This window comes from Balaenoptera borealis (assembly GCF_965194805.1).
Source record: "Balaenoptera borealis genome assembly, chromosome: 2".
In the NCBI taxonomy this organism is placed as follows: Eukaryota; Metazoa; Chordata; class Mammalia; order Artiodactyla; family Balaenopteridae; genus Balaenoptera; species Balaenoptera borealis.
Window position 1 is genome coordinate 6,843,617 of NC_138867.1, and position 17,880 is coordinate 6,861,496.

Consider the following 17,880-nt stretch of genomic DNA (forward strand, 5'->3'; position numbering starts at 1 on the left):
GCAGCGTTAGAGCCAGTCTCCTGCCAGCGCCCCAAGTGTGAGGCCAGGCAGAAGCCCCGCTTTGGGCATTCTCATCCGCTGGGAACGGTCAAGCCTCCCCCAGGACAGAGCGGAGGATGGACCTACTGTTTCAGGCTGCCTGTCCCACCTAGAAGTCACCTCTATTCGCACAGTTTCCCAGCCAGTGGGGCAGGCTGGGGGCTGCCTGCTTTCTCAGCATCGCTCGCCTTCCGATTCCAGCCTGAGAGTGTGGCCTCCATGGCCCATGGGTCCAGGAGAGACAGGTGGGATGGCTAGGGACAGAGGAAACCGCGTCTGGAGGCCATTCAGATGCAGACTTGTTAGGGACTGCTGAGCGGAACGCTCATGGTCTGTGGACAGCCGCGCTTCTGCTATGACCCACCCGTCATGTGCCTGGCAGCTTCGCAGAGGCCTGTTAGTCCAAGAATAAATGACCCTGGTCTAAACGGGCTTTCACCGATACCAGTGATGTATTTTACACTCGGCACAATTAAAATGATCCAGTGCAGTGCTTGGAAGCCAGTAGAGCAAAATCATTTCCTGTGACTAGACTGCGTCACCTCCAGGCTTTGCCCACATGGTCCCCTCCCCCTGGAATGTTATTCTCTGAGATAGAGCTGTCCCCTGTCTGGGTTTTTTGTGGCACTCCCTGAGTCTACAAGTGCCTGTCCCCCATGTCAGAGCTGCCTGTTTCTCTGGTCCCTAAGGAGCACCAGTTCCATGAGAGCCAAGTTAAGTGCCCTTTGCCCCCTGATGTACCTGTGTGGAGTGTGGAGCTGGGTACACAGTAGGTGCTTAATGAAGGAATAAAGGAAATGACATCTGACCTCATTGGACCCCATCTTTGCCCAGAGTAGTTGTTTCTTGATTTCCCCTGGATTCATGACATTGTCCTAGGTGCCTTTCCTTGCTCTTAAAAATCTCCTCCCGAGATATTAAAAGTGTCTAAGAAGTGTGCCATTAATTATGTAATGTAATAAAATACTTAGTAACTAAAGTGCACCCAAAAAAGTTGGTAAGTAGGGAGACAGTAAGAAGCCAATCATATGTTTTCTTATACCTCTACTGCTCTAAGATGGGCTTAGTCCTCAAGTCACATCAGTCAGTAGCCGCGTGCTGGTTTGGGGCTGAGCTCAGAGGCAAGCGAGGGGGGTATTGGGGCGTAGACACTGGCACTAGACTCCCAGGGTTTCAACCCCAGCGCTGCCCCCTGCTGTTAGAGTGGCCCTGGGCAAGGTGCTTCCTGTCTCTGAGTCAGTTTCCTTATCCCATCAGATAACCCTTTCTCCTAGGGTTGTCGAAGGGAGTGTTGGCTGCATGATTGTTATGAACATCAGGAGGAGGGCAGCACCGTCCCCGCCCAGGGAAGCCTCTCGGAATTGAAAAGAGGGCCCAGTGTGCGCGTGGGCACCCTGATGGGACACATCAGCCTAGCAGTGGAATAAAGACAGATCCTTAAGAACAAGATTTAACCCCCTTTTGTTTGTTTGTTTATTTATTTATTTATTTATTTATTTATTTATTAAATGAAAGCTTCTTTCTTTCTTTATTCATTTTTGGCTGTGTTGGGTCTTCATTTCTGTGCGAGGGCTTTCTCTAGCTGCGGCGAGCGGGGGCCACTCTTCATCGTGGTGCACGGGCCTCTCACTGTCGCGGCCTCTCTTGTTGGGGAGCACAGGCTCCAGACGCGGAGGCTCAGTAATTGTGGCTCACGGGCCTAGTTGCTCCGCAGCATGTGGGATCTTCCCAGACCAGGGCTCGAACCCGTGTCCCCTGCACTGGCAGGCAGATTCTCAACCCCTGCGCCACCAGGGAATCCCCCCCTTTTGTTTTTTAAAGATAGGGATGGTATTTCAAGAAGAGAGAACAGCATGATGAAGATATGAGTTTATTAAGAGCAGAATGGCCTCATATTTGCTTTCCCCAGGTTTACCCTTCGTGGGTGTTTATGAGCCATGAAAAAAAAAAAATCAACAAAAGGCAAGTTTAGCAAAAGTCTTGGCTGTGCCCTTGATGTAGATGTGCTTTCATTTGAAGCTCTGTCTCAGTTTCCTTGACTTGCGGGGTTGAGAGAACCACCTAGTAGGCTTCTGGAAACAGTATCAGCCTACGCCATTATGACTCAGTGCCCTTTATCTGAGTCCATCTACCTGGTGGTCTCCCGCTTAGATCAAGGAACACACTTATTAAAGGACAGAGCCCAAGTCAGCTATGAACCAGAAAAAAAAAAAAAACTGAAATAGACCCAAACACAGATCCAAGTATCAAATTTTACAGAATCTAGAATGGAATGTTCTTTTAAATAAAACCTATTGAGTCTATTTTAACATGAGCATTTTCAAAGTAATAGAATTATGAAAATATCCAGAGTGTAAAACTTTCCCATTTCTGATTAGTTAGCATTGTTTTCAGGAACATAGTGCCTGTGTAAATGGGGATTTACATAAGGTTACTAATATTTAGGTAGTAATAAGGGAGTTATCACTTCAAAAAAATAAATATTGTCCAGCCAGAAATATGTGTGGTGCTTTTTTGTTTTTGAAGTGACTTTAAAGTGAGGCCAAGGGACTTCCCTGACGGTCCAGTGGTTAAGACTCCTCACTGCCACTGCAGGCGGTGCAGATTCGATCCCTGGTTGAGGAACTAAGATCCCACATCCCGCGAGGTGCAGCCAAAAAATTTTTTAAAAAGTGAGGCAAAGCCTGTTAAAGCGTACAGTTTACTACTGGTTTTCATGATACTGGTGATGGAATCACGTTTCTTTAAATACCATGAAGCATGTCATAAAAGTGTGACATAAGCCCAAAACTTAATAATCCTGAGACTTTAAAATAATACTTAGAAAGACCAGATCCTGTGCAAACCGTGACGCCCCATATAGACGTGAGAGGACTGCTGACGGGACAGGCGGTGATGGTTTGGACCCTTCTGTGAAAATAATAAATAAATAAAAAAGCCAAATAAAGCAGCTCTGGTGTTCCAGAATGAAATTATTGCTGTAGAACGGACCTGCTCTGAAGACCGTCCGATTTTCACTGACATATAGGAGGGAACATAAGGAATTATTAACGGGCAGCCGCCGTGAGATGGTTGGAGTTGAGAGCTGTTTCAGGAAGTTGTGTAATTCAAGAATTGAAAGCCTCACAGAGCCAACGCGGACACAGAAATAATTCATCTTTACAGCTCCGGCATATGCATTCTCCCTTTTAATATTTTCCTCTTTCAGAATGAGAGAAGAAGCAAACAAAGGCATTTAGAACTTGGTGGGTCTTTTTGTGGTAAGACCCCCATTGTACAAACACACTGCTTCACCCGGATGCTGATTTATGTAGATGTTGAACACACAGTAGAAAATGGAGTATTTGTTTTTAGATGAATAATTCACTCATTTTCCCCTCACGAGTTTTTCTCATCTGAAGCACTGGCCTTTCAAATTAAATAAATATAATGTTTCAAAAGAATATGGGCATGAATATTCATAAAGACCAAAACAGTGAATATAAATAAAAGCCCTTTTACATAACATTTTATTTTTTTTTATGAGGACCTTACTGTTGTATTTTTTTTTGCTGTTGTTCTTCTAAAATTATATTATTCAAAGTGATTTTCCAGGACACCATTTCTTCTACGAAACCTACCTGTTATTGAAGTAGTGATACTGTTTTTCCAAATTGTTTCATGCAACAGTATTTTCCTTTACTGAGAATTGAGGTAGTGCTTGCTTATGGCACAGCCCATTAGCCATAGAATCAGCCTAGCATGGTGCCAACTCCTCAGTTAAGTGTTTGTCTAAACAACTGGAGGAACGTAAAAAAAGAAAACAATTTTTAAAAAGATTATGTACCCTGAAAATGTGGCCAGTTCATACACATAAAGGATGGCAGATCAGTTTTTGGTGTTTCTATAGATAAGCCAATGATTTAAAGCTTCAAAATATACATACATGCAAAATTTAGGTTATCATAAACTGGGAATACAAATAGTGAGGCTCTTATCCCAGTTCCTTAAAAGCTGGAGGTAAAGGCAGAATGAAACAGCTGACATTTGACTAGAAAGAGAAAGATAAACAAATTAAGACTGCGGTTAGTTTTACCCAAACAACTCGTTTAAAAGGAGCCAGTATATCATGATGTTTGATTGATTAATTCTGTTAATGGAATTGTCCGGATAGTCTTACTATAAGTAATCCCTGAGATTACTTAGAGTAGAAGTGCATTGCTGTCTATTTTATAACATTAGCTACTCAAGGCTGTGACTGTCTTTGAACACATGACCTTATAATCAATGCTGATTTAATGGCAGCATACTGTATAATTTAAATCTGGAAGTTAATGAAAGTGAAGTTGATATAACTGCAGCAGGAAAGGTTGAATTTGAGATATGTTGTTGTTGACTGTCTGGTATCCACTTGCCAGACTGGAAGGATGGGAAATTCTTCACTTGAAGGGTGGGCTCCTGGTCCATTCTGTTACACACAAAAAGGGGGCCACGGAGAGATGAAAATGTTCAGAGTCACTTTTGTAAAAATATAAGCTCAGAAAGTAGAAATCTACTTACTACCTTCTGAAAAAAGAATGATTTAAAAAATCATCAAAGAGCACATTATTATTTTTTTAACATCTTTATTAGAGTATAATTGCTTTACAAGGGTATGTTAGTTTCTGCTGTATAAGAAAGTGGATCAGCTATACATAAACATATATCCCCATATCTCCTCCCTCTTGTGTCTCCCTACCACCCTCCCTACCCTCTAGGTGGTCACAAAGTACTTAGCTGATCTCCCTGTGCTATGTGGCTGCTTCCCACTAGCTATCTATTTTACATTTGGTAGCGTATATATGTCCATGCCACTCTCTCACTTTGTCCCAGCTTACCCTTCCCATTCCCCGTATCCTCAAGTCCATTCTGTACATCTGCGTCTTTATTCCTGTCCTGCTGCTAGGTTCTTCAGAACCATTTTCTTTTTTTTTTTTTTAGATTCCCTATGTATGTGTTAGCATACGGTATTTGTTTTTCTCTTTCTGGCTTACTTCATTCTGTATGACAGACTCTAGGTCCATCCACTTCACTACAAATAACTCAATTTCGTTTCTTTTTATGGCTGTGTAATATTCCTTTGTATATATGTGCCACATCTTCTTTATCCATTCATCTGTCGATGGACGCTTAGGTTGCTTCCATGTCCTGGCTATTGTAAATAGTGCTGCAATGAACACTGTGGTACATGACTCTTTTTGAATTATGGTTTTCTCAGGGTATATGCCCAGTAGTGGGATTGCTGGGTCATATGGTATTTCTAGTTTTAGTTTTTTAAGGAACCTCCATACTGTTCTCCAGTATCATTGTATATTCCCACCAACAGTGCAAGAGGGTTCCCTTTTCTCCACACCCTCTCCAGCATTTGTTGTTTGTAGATTTTTTGATGATGGCCATTCTGACTGGTGTGAGGCAATACCTCATTGTAGTTTTGATTTGCATTTCTCTAATGATTAGTGATGTTGAGCATCCTTTCATGTGTTTGTTGGCAATCTGTATATCTTCTTTGGAGAAATGTCTGTTTAGGTCTTCTGCCCATTTTTGGATTGGGTTGTTTGTTTTTTGATATTGAGCTGCATGAGCTGCTTGTAAATTTTGGAGATTAATCCTTTGTCAGTTGCTTCATTTGCAAATATTTTCTCCCGTTCTGAGGGTTGTCTTTTCATCTTGTAGGCAAGAATATACAATGGAGAAAAGACAGCCTCTTCAATAAGTGGTGCTGGGAAAACTGGACAGCTACGTGTAAAAGAATGAAATTAGAACACTCCCTAACACCATACACAAAAATAAACTCAAAATGGATTAAAGACCTAAATGTAAGGCCAGACACTATAAAACTCTTAGGGAAAACATAGGCAGAACACTCTATGACATAAATCACAGCAAGATCCTTTTTGACCCACCTCCTAGGGACATGGAAATAAAAACAAAAATAAACAAATGGGACCTAATGAAACTTAAAAGCTTTTGCACAAAAAAGGAAAACATAAACAAGAGCACATTATTTTTTCCTAACCATGTACTAGAAAAAATATTAAGTAGACAATTTCTAATAGACGTCATTTTACCTAATTGCTTCCAAATGAACTTGCTATTTTCTTTCTTTGCATTTGATGAGGAAAATCATTTTTAAGGAGCAGGACTTCCTGGGGTTGGAGCAAGCTGTTTTGGTAGGGCAGATGGATTCTCAAGGTTCTTTTTATTTTGAATAACATGAATTCCCTGGACAATGCTCACCTTATGTTGTCCTGTTAACCTTCAGGAATTATGGTGAAATAATGTTTTAGCTTCAGCAGAAGATCATGGCTTGTTTTTATGCTGCCTTATGACTCTGGACAAAATACTTAACCCTTCAGCACCTTGATCTTCCCAACTGTAAAAGAATAAAATACTTGTCAATAGATCCTGTTTGTAATGTATTTTGAGATCGTCAAAATATCAATTTTAGGTTGGATGATGTTCTTTCTACATACTAACAGCTATTTCTGGGAACGTTCTACCTTTTCTCAGTTCTTTTTTCTGTTGTTTCTAAAGACTTTTTCATGCAGTTCCAAGACCGTATGAAGCCTGGACATTTTGGTAAATGGCTTTCTTAGAAGCCATGCTTACCAATTATTTTGCCAATAGGTTAACATAATAATTTTTTGGAAGTCCCAAAGGCAATGACCTATATTTTAGGTTTTCACTAGAGTAGAACATCACTTCTGATACCAACTGCTGTTTTAGTCAGGTTTCTTCTCTGATAATTCTGAATAATAAGCAACCCCCAAATCCAAGTGGCTTGCAGCAGTAATAACGTATTTTCTCTTTCATACTCACTAGTCTGCAGGTTGGCTAGATTTGTCTGATCTCTGTTGGCCCTACCCAAGCTCAGCAGGTAGGGTATATTCCAGACTTTATTTTGGGTCCAGATCTACTCCATGGTCTTTAATCCAGACCCAGTTTAAAGAGATGTGTCTTTCTGGGCCATGTCTTTCTCATTATGGAAGACCAGACATCCAAGAGGGCAGGCAGAAACCTGAATTGAAGCCCCTGAAAGCCTCAGTTCTGAACTGGTAGCTGTCACTTCAGCCCATATCCCATTACTGAAAGTAAGTCTCACGACCAAGTCCAAAGTCGATGCCATAGAGATGAATACTCCATCTACTGATCTCCACGGCAAGGGCAAGGTGAGAAGAAAGAACTGTGACCACATCTTCTGCATTAGGAAACTGGGCCTAACTGAGCAAAGTTCAAGAATGCCTTGTGTTCTCATTTTTATCTTGACCAAGTGACCACCATCCAAAACAAATCTTTAAAAAATTGAAGAGGTACTCTGGGAAACAGGAGGATAATGTGGGAACACTATACTACTTTTCCAGACCCAAGGAACACAGTTTACATGCTTTAACAATGAGGATGGTAGCTCATATTCAGACAAAGTAGTTTGCTTATTACTGGTGGAAAGTTTACATATTTTTAACTCTAAACAAATCAGACTTGCAGACAGACCCTGCCATCTTTATGTGAGTATGAGGGGGGAAAGAAGGTACAGGAAACAAATGGACAAGTTTGGAAATTGGCCTTCACTCCAAGGAATTTCAGGTGTCTTACGAACAGGGACCCTGTATTATCCATGATAGGTAACAAAATGCTTCATATATTGTAGAGTTAAATACTGGTGAATAAATGAATGCATGAAAGATGAAGAAAGGAATATGAAACATATAAGTAGATGGATACCCAGGTCCAAACAAGGAAGCAGGAGGAAGAGAAGGGACCGTGGAAAAGAAATCAGGAAATTGCATTAGTCATCACTGTCTCAAAGTAGGGGCTGAGGGTTTGGACAGACAGAACTGTCCAAATTCGCTGGCGAAGACGGCAGGCTGCCTTTGTGCTAGGATATTAGGGTTTTGTTTTTTTTTTTTTACCTCCTACTATTCTCTTTTTTTCAAGCTTTTTAAAATTTATGATATACCTCCCACCTATTTTAAATTTAAAAAAGGCACAGTGAAAGTTATTGTTTTACCTCTGATTCCAACATCAATCTCCCTTAACTCTGAAAAACATTTTCAGGAGAAGAATGAAAGCTACCCAGTGATTCATGATTTCATCATTACTCTTTTGGAGCCCAGGCTTTCCATCAAAGAACATAATATGTATTCTTTCCCTTAATAATATAATATTTAAAGATATGTTTTCATATTCTGTAAAAATAGGATCGATATTCAGAAAATATTCTTGGCCAAAAATATCTGCAGAAGAAAAATAGAATCTTTTCTATCATTGAGTCTTCAAGGTGTCCCTGCGTTTTATCCTGAATTACGGTCATTAAAGATGTTTTTGTATAGTATAGAGTTAATTTCCAAGAATTTCTAAGTATGTCTTTCATAGTAAGAAAGATGCAGTTCTACTTAACTATTCAGTATTGAATGACAGATACTATTTGATGACTCAAATGGACAATTCATTTCCTTCTTCTGAAACGAGCGCTCCGGTCAGGAAAATGGAAACAACAGGTTGCGGCAGTGACAACATGGAGGAAGGTGTGTCGAATGACCCAGACGTCACATGTCATCAGTATCTGTTGGTGTGGTCCCTTTTGCTTATTTAGTAGAAATTAAGCTGGAAATAAATAATTATTTAGATTGGTCTCTATTTTAAAATCAAATTGGCCTGGAGACTTCAAGAAATAAGATCTAATAATGATTTCTTTCATCAGTATCTTATAGTTTTCTGAGTACAAGTCTTTTGCCTCCTTAGGTAGGTTTAGGTATTTTATTCTTTTTGATGCGATCGTAAATGGGATTGTCTCCTTAACTTCTCTTTCTGATCTTGCGTTGTAAGTGTATAGGAATGCAAGAGATTTCTGTGTATTAATTTCGTATCCTGCAACTTTACCAAATTAACTGATAAGCTCTAGTAGTTTTCTGGTAGCATCTTTAGGATACTATGTACAGTATCATGTCATATCGCTTATGTGAAATCTAAAACAATGGTACAAATGAACTTATTCACAAAACAGAAATAGAGTTACAGATGTAGAAAACAATCTTATGGTTAACGGCTGGGGGGGAGGGATAAATGGCAATTGGGATTGACATATACACTCTTATATATAGAATAAGTGACTAATAAGGACATGCTGTATAGCACAGGAAAATCTACTCAATACTCTGTAATGGCCTATATGGGAAAAGACTCTAAAAAATAGTGGATATATGTATAAGTATAACTGATTCACTTTGCTGTACACCTGAAACTAACACAATATTTTAAATCAACTATACTGCAAAATTTTTAAAAAAAGAAAGAAAAGAAAGATCTAATAACAAAGTCAAAGATGAATAATTACTCATAGTTCACTGATTCGTTGATTAACTCAGTGTCTGTCTTGGACCAGACTTTGATTAGAGCAGGATGGCAGAGGTGAACACATCTCCCTTGTCCTGTGCGTCCATCTGGTTGGCATATTGGAAACTCTCTGCAGTCTTTGCCACACAAGCGAGACTAACGCTGACCCCTGAACCCACCCAGAGCCCATCAGATCCGTGTGGGTCTCAGGCAACCACCTGGGAACAGGGTTAGAATACAAAGTTGGATTCAGTAAACTTTGGGTGGCGCCCAAGAGCACACATTTCTGACAGGCTCCCAGGTGAGGCTGAGATCGGGTGCAAGGCCCACAGTTGGTGTAACAAGGATCTGAGCTCCACAGAGCAAGAGACAATTCAGGGTTGTTACTGGTACGGAGCATAATGGATGTGCTGAGGAAGCTTGTACCTCCCATACCCTGAAGGACCATCAGCCAAGACCAGTAATGAACTGGGGAGAAGTGGGAAGACGGCACATACACCCAGGCAGCAGTCATCAGACACTCACAGGTTAGCAAAGGCACAGAACACACTGTTGACACTAAGGAGCTGGCTTAATTTTTATTACTAGGGTCTTTCAATGACGAACGTGTAGCTGTGGCACTCTACGGCTCTCAGTTATCCTTGTTACTGATGAGAGGTTAAGATGAGCTGGGATACAAATGAGTGTCATCCATCATGCTGCCTGGACTCGTGGGAAGGAATGCGAGTCTGCAGAGCCAGGCTCGCATCCCTGAGTTACATACACACCACGGAGCACAAGCCTCTAATCAGTCAGCTCCCTCTGCTTCCCTGCTCGGAACTTGCATGTGCAATTACACCTGAAATGTTTCACCCCTTCTTTCCTTCAGCACATATGTGTTGAGATCTTTATGTGCCAGGTGCTATTCTCAGGTCCGTACAGGGTTCTTGTCTCCATGGAGCCTACATTTGTATGGATAAAGACAGAAAATAAAAATGAGAAAAATATAAAAATAAGCATTCAGATTCCAATAATGATAGGAAGACGTTCAGCATGGTGATTAGCTAGAGGATGAATGGGGGTGATATTTTAGATAGAGAGTTAGTGGGATTCTCTCTGGGAGGTGATATTTGAGCTTCTGTCCTGGATGACAGAAGCCAGCCAAGGGAAGATCCAAGGAAGAATATTTGAGGCAGAAGAACAGAAAGTGCAAAGGCCCTGAGGTTGTCGGAGGAACATCAATAAGGCCAGTATGGAGGGACTGTGAACGTGGGGTGATGGGAGTTGGTGAGATATGAGATTAGAGACATCAGCCAGACCAGATCATGAGGAACCCTTATTGGCATGCCGAGGACTTTGATTTTTTTCTTAGTGTTGTAGAAAGCCAGTGGTGGGATATAAACAGAGGAGGAGTGACATGGTCAGTTTTAACATTTTAAAAGATCACTTTGATTACCACCAGAGCGTTAGCTAATATCTCCATCACGTCCCATAATTGTCATTCCTTTTTTGTGGTGAGAACTTTAAGATCTAGTTCCTTAGCAACTTTGATGTATATAATAATGTTGTTAACTGTAAATGCAATGCTGTGCTTTAGATCCCCAGGACTTACCCTATAACTGCAAGTTTGTGCCCTTTGACGAACATCTCCCCATTTCTCCACCCCCGGCCCCTGGTAACCGCCATTGTACTCTGTTTCTACAAGTTGAATTTTTTAGATTTCACATGTAAGTGATATCATACATATAAACGAATCATCAGTGTCTTTCTCACTGTGATTTCTCTCTCTTAGCATAATGCCTTCAAGGTCCATCCATGTTGTTAAAGAGGGCAAGATATTCTTCTTTCTCATAGCTGAATGATATTCCATTATATGTGTACATATATATGTATGTGTGTGTGTGTGTGTGTGTGTGTGTGTGTGTGTGTGTGTGTGTATCTCCTTTCCCTTGGTTAGTCCTTGTGGGTAAGCCTCCGTCTCTCGGCTGGGGAGAGGTGGCTTCTTAAATGAACATCAGACACGAGACCTGGAGTTTGAGGGAATTCAGTGAGGTGCAGTATGTGGATTCACCAGAGTCTGCACACATACACACACAACAATTACATATGTGTACGTATGTATGTACATATGTGTACATATGTGTACACATACACATAGATAGATCTAGAAACCCCCTCTCCATTGGGAAGACCTGGAGAAAGAGGGGAAAGGGGAGAAAGTTAAACTTGAAAAGCAGGGTGATCATAAAGAGACACTCAAAGAAGCCTTAACACACACGGATGCTTTAGCACTAAAAATTGGTATGATAGGATTCCCCAATTAAAGAAAGTACTGTTTTACACAGTTGTGATATTTGCACTAAAAAATGTAAGAGTGACTCAAGGTAATCTCTATGTAAAGTATGATCAAGGAACAAAGTAATAAAAAACTAATCTACATGAAAAGGTAAATATAGCTTGCGTGTTTTGTTTTTTTAAAAGTTAAAGCACATTTCTGGCTTAATAGCTTTATAGTTATGTTTCCAGAAAGTTTTAAAGATGCCCGTAATTAGTAAATCATATAAATATTCTCAAAATCAGCAATCCTTTGGGGTGGAAATAACATTCAAAGAGGAAATTTTAATTTTGAATTTAGAACTTACCTTCCAGAATGCTCAATTAGATCAATATATTCAAAAATTCTATCTTTTCCTTGGGCAGTTTTTACTAAAATCTGGCATTTCTAGTTGTATGCTAAAACAATAAGATACATATTTTTTCCTAGGGCTCAAGGACTCCTGGAGGGTAAACTAGGAGATGCCCTGAGAACAGTGGCCATTTCCTATTTGATCCAGTGTCTGCTGTTGCCTGCCATAGACATCTGACAGATGTCTGTTCATTTAAGTTTTTTGATCAGTAGAGAAATAATCATTCAAAATTTAATATGGCTGTAGTTAATGGTGAGGCCGATTGGATCAAGGAAGATGGTGAGATATGTTTAGAGATGCATTTAGTGAGAAGGTGCTAATAACATGGATGTAGTTTAGGTCATATCGGGATGTATAATAGAGTTATTCGTGCAGACAACAAATACTTATGGAGCACCTACCATGTGTAAACCATTGTGGGCCTTGGCGTTGGGGTTTTGGCTATGAGTGAAACAAGTTCCTGCCCTTACAATGTCATTTCAGCTTCACTGTGCAGAGGGAGAAGATTAACAAACCCAGAACTATAAATAAATGCTATGAATAAGGTAAAGCAGGTGACGAGGACTAGGATGTGGAAGGGAGGTTTGCTGTTTTGTGCAGGGAGGTCCATTAAGTCTGGTAGGTAAAGTAATACTTGATCAGAGACCTGAGTGGAAAGAGGGAGCCTGGTAGGGGCACCACGGGGATGAGCACCGGGGCACGAGCATCCCTGGCAGGCCCCGGAAACAGCCAGGAGGCCGAAGATACTGGATCACGGCAAGGGAAGGAGGGAGCTGGCAGAGTGGAGGGCAGCGTGGCCACAGGAGACCACATCCTAGGAAAGGTGGGATGTTGCCCGGTCTTGAGAGTTCACTCTGAGCGAAATGGGGAGCAGCTGGAGAGTGTTGGAGAAATGATAAGAATTTGTATATGAACTGGGTCTAGAAAGAGGTGAGATTTCAAGAGGCCAAGAAGAGGAGGGAGAACATTCTGAGAACGAGCAATGGCAGACCTAGAGGCGAGCACCCGACGCCTACGACATGGGGATGACCAGGGTTGGCTGGAATAGAGGACGTTTCCAGAGCAGAGTGGGGGTGAGGATGGAAAGGTCAGTTTGGGGACAGTCTGGACCTCCAGGCCATGTGGTTTCTGCTTTACTCTGTGATCACAAGAAGCCTTGGAGAGAAGTGTTCAGAGCACAGGGGTAAGCCAGAGGAAGTATGCATCTAAGGAAAGAACTAACTAGATCTTTGCATTCAGGTTCACAAATCCAGCAGTCGTATGTTGGCTGGATTAAAGAAAGGAGACTGCTGGAGAAAAGGAGATCAGTGAGAGTATTATTGTATCAGTTGGATAAGGGGCTCCTATCATGCCACAGTGATCGTCAGTAAGGAAATTCTGGAGCCGTGTGGTGCATCCATTTCTATGGGATATTTTGCAGCTGGTAAAAAGTAAATAATACCTTCACATCTATAGACTTGGAAAGATGGCTGTGGTGTATATATAGTTCAGTGATAAAAGCACATTGCAGAGTAATGCATATAAAAGCATCCTATTTAACCCATCAATTAAACCTCCCAGGTGTGTGCATGTGTGTGTGTTTGTATGGGCTTGGTATCAGTCAGGACCATCCAGGCTGTGCTTACGGACCCAGATTTTACCATCACAAAGGGTTAAGGCTCATTCATATGCTCACAGATTCCATGTGGGTCGATTTTACCATCACAAAGGGTTAAGGCTCATTCATATGCTCACAGATTCCATGTGGGTCAGCCGAATGGCTCTGCCCCTCCCTTGAGACCAAGGCTGGGAGAAGCTCCATCATCGATTCCATGATGGCCAGGGAGGGAGGGGACTTGGCAAGTTGTGCACTAGCTTTTAAAGTTTCCACCCAGAAAGGACACGTATCACTTCTGCTTCTGCTTCATTTGTCAAAGCGAGTCACAGGTCTCACTTAACTTAAAAGAAATGCTCAATGCATTTGTACCATGTACCCGGAAGGAGGAAAGCTAGAAATGTTTGGTAAAGAGTCCTGATGATTGCCAGGAGCATGGAGGATGGGGTGGGATGGGCCAGAGTGAGGAAGGGTGCTCACTCCAGTGTCCTTGTTATGGGGGGAGGAGGGAGAGAAAGCGTGGAAGCATATTTCTTACCAAATGGAAAGGTACTGAGCCCACCTAGTGGCTGTGAAGGCAGAAAGGAGCAGTCAGATGCCGGAGCCTGGAGTTCTGAAGGCAGAAGACTTCTTTTTTTTTTTTTAGTGTGTATGTGAAGAATTGTCAGAAGAAGCGATTCTCAAATGTTTACGCCTGGGTTGTTTGGAGAGTGAGGCATCATGAGCAGAATTGAGTTATCGGGCAAGAGGAATAAGTTTAAGAACATAAAGGAGAATCTCTTAGTCAGTTTGAAACTTGTGGAGCTTGAAGGTCAAGTAGACCTTCAAAGAGAAGATATGCATGTCTTGAAAAAGGCCGATGCCGGGCCAGAATTAAGAGAAACACTTGAAACCGTCCTGTTGGGATGAGGGCCGCCACTTCTGATCCCATGCTCATCTGGGTTTCCGTACAGGGTCCGGAACCAAATCAATCTTCCTCTCTCTTCAGGCTCTGGACAGAGACATATCCAAGGGGAATCCAGTGGCGGAAATGTCCCCATGTTAACGTGGAACCCAAGTGCCTGTATTTAATGTTTTGGACCTTTTTACTCACACATTCTTTTAGATATGGCAAATCCATTTTGGTTTTACATATGGCCCTATTTGAAGTTGCTTTGGAAAGCAGGCTAAAAAAAAATAGAGGCCCCTGGGAGCAATAAAAAGTGCAGACTGTCCCCCCCCCGGGCCTTGAAACTGCACCAGACTTTCCTTCCATCCAACCTGCCGAATGCAGCCCAGGCACCACTCGCTGAGCCCCCGAAATGTCACTCCTGGGATGCTGCCACTAAAATCCCAAACTTGATTGAATATGACTTGCTTAACTGACCTTTAACAATTTCCTTTTGTCATCTAAAAGTGAATAACAGGAGCCACCATATTCGGAAAACCGGCCGCCTCTATTCTCCATTTGGTTACTGCAGATAAGCTTTCCACACGCTTCCATTTCAAAGCTCAGAATGTTTGCAGAGCCTGTGTTAATTGAAATCGTGTTAGAGTTTTAAAGCTGTCCAAAAGTTTTGTTAATTTCAAAGAAATACTAAAGGATTTTGCATTAGAAGAAAAACATGTCGTTGGCAAAGAGGTTTTCGTTTGTAATTGATTGTCAATTCTGATACCTGAAAGTATTCGTTTAATGCCTCTTGCAGGATATAAGGGTTTGGCATAAATTCTACATGTAGAAATAATAATACCTTAATTGAAAGTGTTTCCTGTAAATTTGCTGGATATTAGGGATTCCAAAGTAAATTTAATTTTCTCAGTGAGCTGTGACTACATAACAATCGTTTTTCTCATTCTTAAAAGAGACTTTTCCTATAGCTTAGTGGTTCTCCACCAGAGGTGGTATTACTCCCTGGAAGACATTTGACAATGGCTGGAGACGTTTTCAATTGTCACAGCTTTGAAGGGGGGATGCTGTTGGCATCCAGTGGGTAGAGGCCAGGGGTGCTGTCACCCATCCTGCAGTGCACAGACAACATCCACCACAAAGAATTATCCAGCCTCAGAGGTCAGTAGTGCTGAGGCTGAGACACCCGCTTAAGAGAACCTGCACAGTTACTTTTTGATGGTAATATGCGGTACAGATTCCTGCGACTATGCAGGAGGAGAAATGAGCCTGGCATCCACCCAAGCTTCCCTCTCTTTAAATCCAGAGCAGAGCCTTTTGCCCGCATCCTTCCCGTGAATTTACACCCGGACTCGAGCAGAACAGCTGGTGCCCTGTCTCTTGTGTCCTTCCTGCTATTCTGGGCTTTAGGATTCCTTAAAGTAACACGGGTCACCCTGTAAAAGTGGGGCAAGCTCTTCCCTTAGCCTCACTTATTTTTTGAGTGAAGATCTGTGTGGTGAATGAAGCTACCAAATCCCCACGTTCCCTATTTTTCTGACCTTGGTCTGGTCTTTTTTCCACTTGATTTATCACCTTTTTATCCCTTTTGATGTTCTGCTTCTTTTATAGTGACAGTGGCCTGTTTTATTACCTACGAAACCATTTTCTTTTCCATTCCGAACTTTTCTCTAAGCTGTTTCAAATGGATTTTTTTTATTGAGGTGACATTCGCATAACATAGGTGAGCCACTTTAGAGGGAAGGATTCAGTGGTTTTTAGCATATTCACAGTGTGTGCCATATCCAGCTTTATCTAGTTCCGGAGTATTCTCATCACCCCAAAGGAAACTCTTTCCCTGTTGAGCAGTTACTTCCCAGCCCCTAAAAACCCCCAATCTGCTCTCTGTCTCCATACATTTACTTATTCTGGATATTTCATATCAATGGGATCATACAATACGGGGTCTTTTGCCCTAGCTGTGTTCACTTAGCATAATGTTTTTGAGGTTCACCCACAGGGTAGCCTGGATCAGTATTCCCTTCCTTTTCAGGGCTGAATAGTATTCCATTGTATGGATGGACCACATGCTATTTATCCATTCATCCATGGATGGACATTTGTGTTGGTTCCACCTTTTGAATATTGTGAATAGTGCTGTCATGAACATGTGTGTTCATGTATTTGTTTGAGTACTTGTTTTCAATTCTCTAGGGTATATATTTAGGATCACATGGTAATTGTATGTTTAACCTTTGGGAAACTGTCAAACTGTTTTCACTACAGGGGAATCATCTCTAAGCTGCTTTATTTTGTTAATTCCATGCCCCTGCTCTTTTTTTTTTTTTTAATCTATTTATTTTTATATTTATTTTTTGGCTGTGTTGGGTCTTCGTTTCTGTGTGAGGGCTTTCTCTAGTTGGGGCAAGCGGGGGCCACTCTTCATCGCAGTGCGCAGGCCTCTCACTATCGCGGCCTCTCTTGTTGCGGAGCACAGGCTCCAGACGCGCAGGCTCAGTAGTTGTGGCTCACGGGCCCAGTTGCTCCGCGGCATGAACATGCCCTCTTTTTGTTGTAATATTATTTCTTGAATGGCTGCGGTTCCTGGGGATCTGTGCAGCCTTTAATGGGAAGGAGAGGGGGAGCGTTTGGGAACAGGCGTTCTCTGTGACTCTCACTGTCCTTCTTCCCCACCTGTAGGTGTCATTCTTCCTCTTCATCATCTTCGTGGTGTACACCATGCTGCCCTTCAACATGCGAGATGCCATCATCGCCAGTGTCCTCACCTCCTCTTCCCACACCGTCGTGCTGAGCGTCTGCCTGTCTGCAATGCCGGGGGCCAAGGAGCACCTGGTCTGGCAGGTAGGTGCACCTCCATCTCTGCAGGGTGACCACACCTGCTCAAGGTGTGAGTGTTGGCTGGTACCTGGCAGGTGCTCCAGGTCTGCTCTCTGATGTTGACCCTGAGTGTCGCTAATGGGTAGCCAGCCTCCCCCCACCTCTCTGCAGTGGAATCAGCAGTCACTTAGCAATTAGCAACAGTGAAAATTGGAAATGGCAGCTCCATTTTGCTGATTGATGGTTAAAAGCTGTTACTATACATTGTAATTTAGTACTCGTATTTTTAAGAGTTAGAGTGAAACAACTTATATAATTAAATTCATAATTCTCCCCCATCTCTTTCTGAGAGATATGCAAAACCCTGTCTTTACAGAGGACAGAAGAGCTCTCTATTTCTTAATCCTCTGGCAAGTCCAAGGACGTAAAAAATAGTTCTTTAAAATGCTTCAACAGCAAATTTTGCTTTACTGCTAAGGGGCATTCCAACGAAGCCTTCTTATTTAATTAGTTAAAAGCATTTAAAA

General features: G+C 41.9%; 1 protein-coding gene across 2 annotated transcripts in view; it reads left to right on the top strand.

The window, feature by feature from the left end:
* ADCY2 (adenylate cyclase 2) overlaps positions 1 to 17,880 on the top strand; it is a 433,285-nt gene that overhangs the window by 91,350 nt on the left and 324,055 nt on the right. For both annotated transcript variants that reach the window (XM_082380318.1, XM_082380317.1), the window contains exon 3: positions 17,216 to 17,377. In XM_082380318.1, coding sequence (XP_082236444.1) covers positions 17,216 to 17,377 — 162 coding nt within the window. The remainder of the gene's footprint in view (positions 1 to 17,215; positions 17,378 to 17,880) is intronic.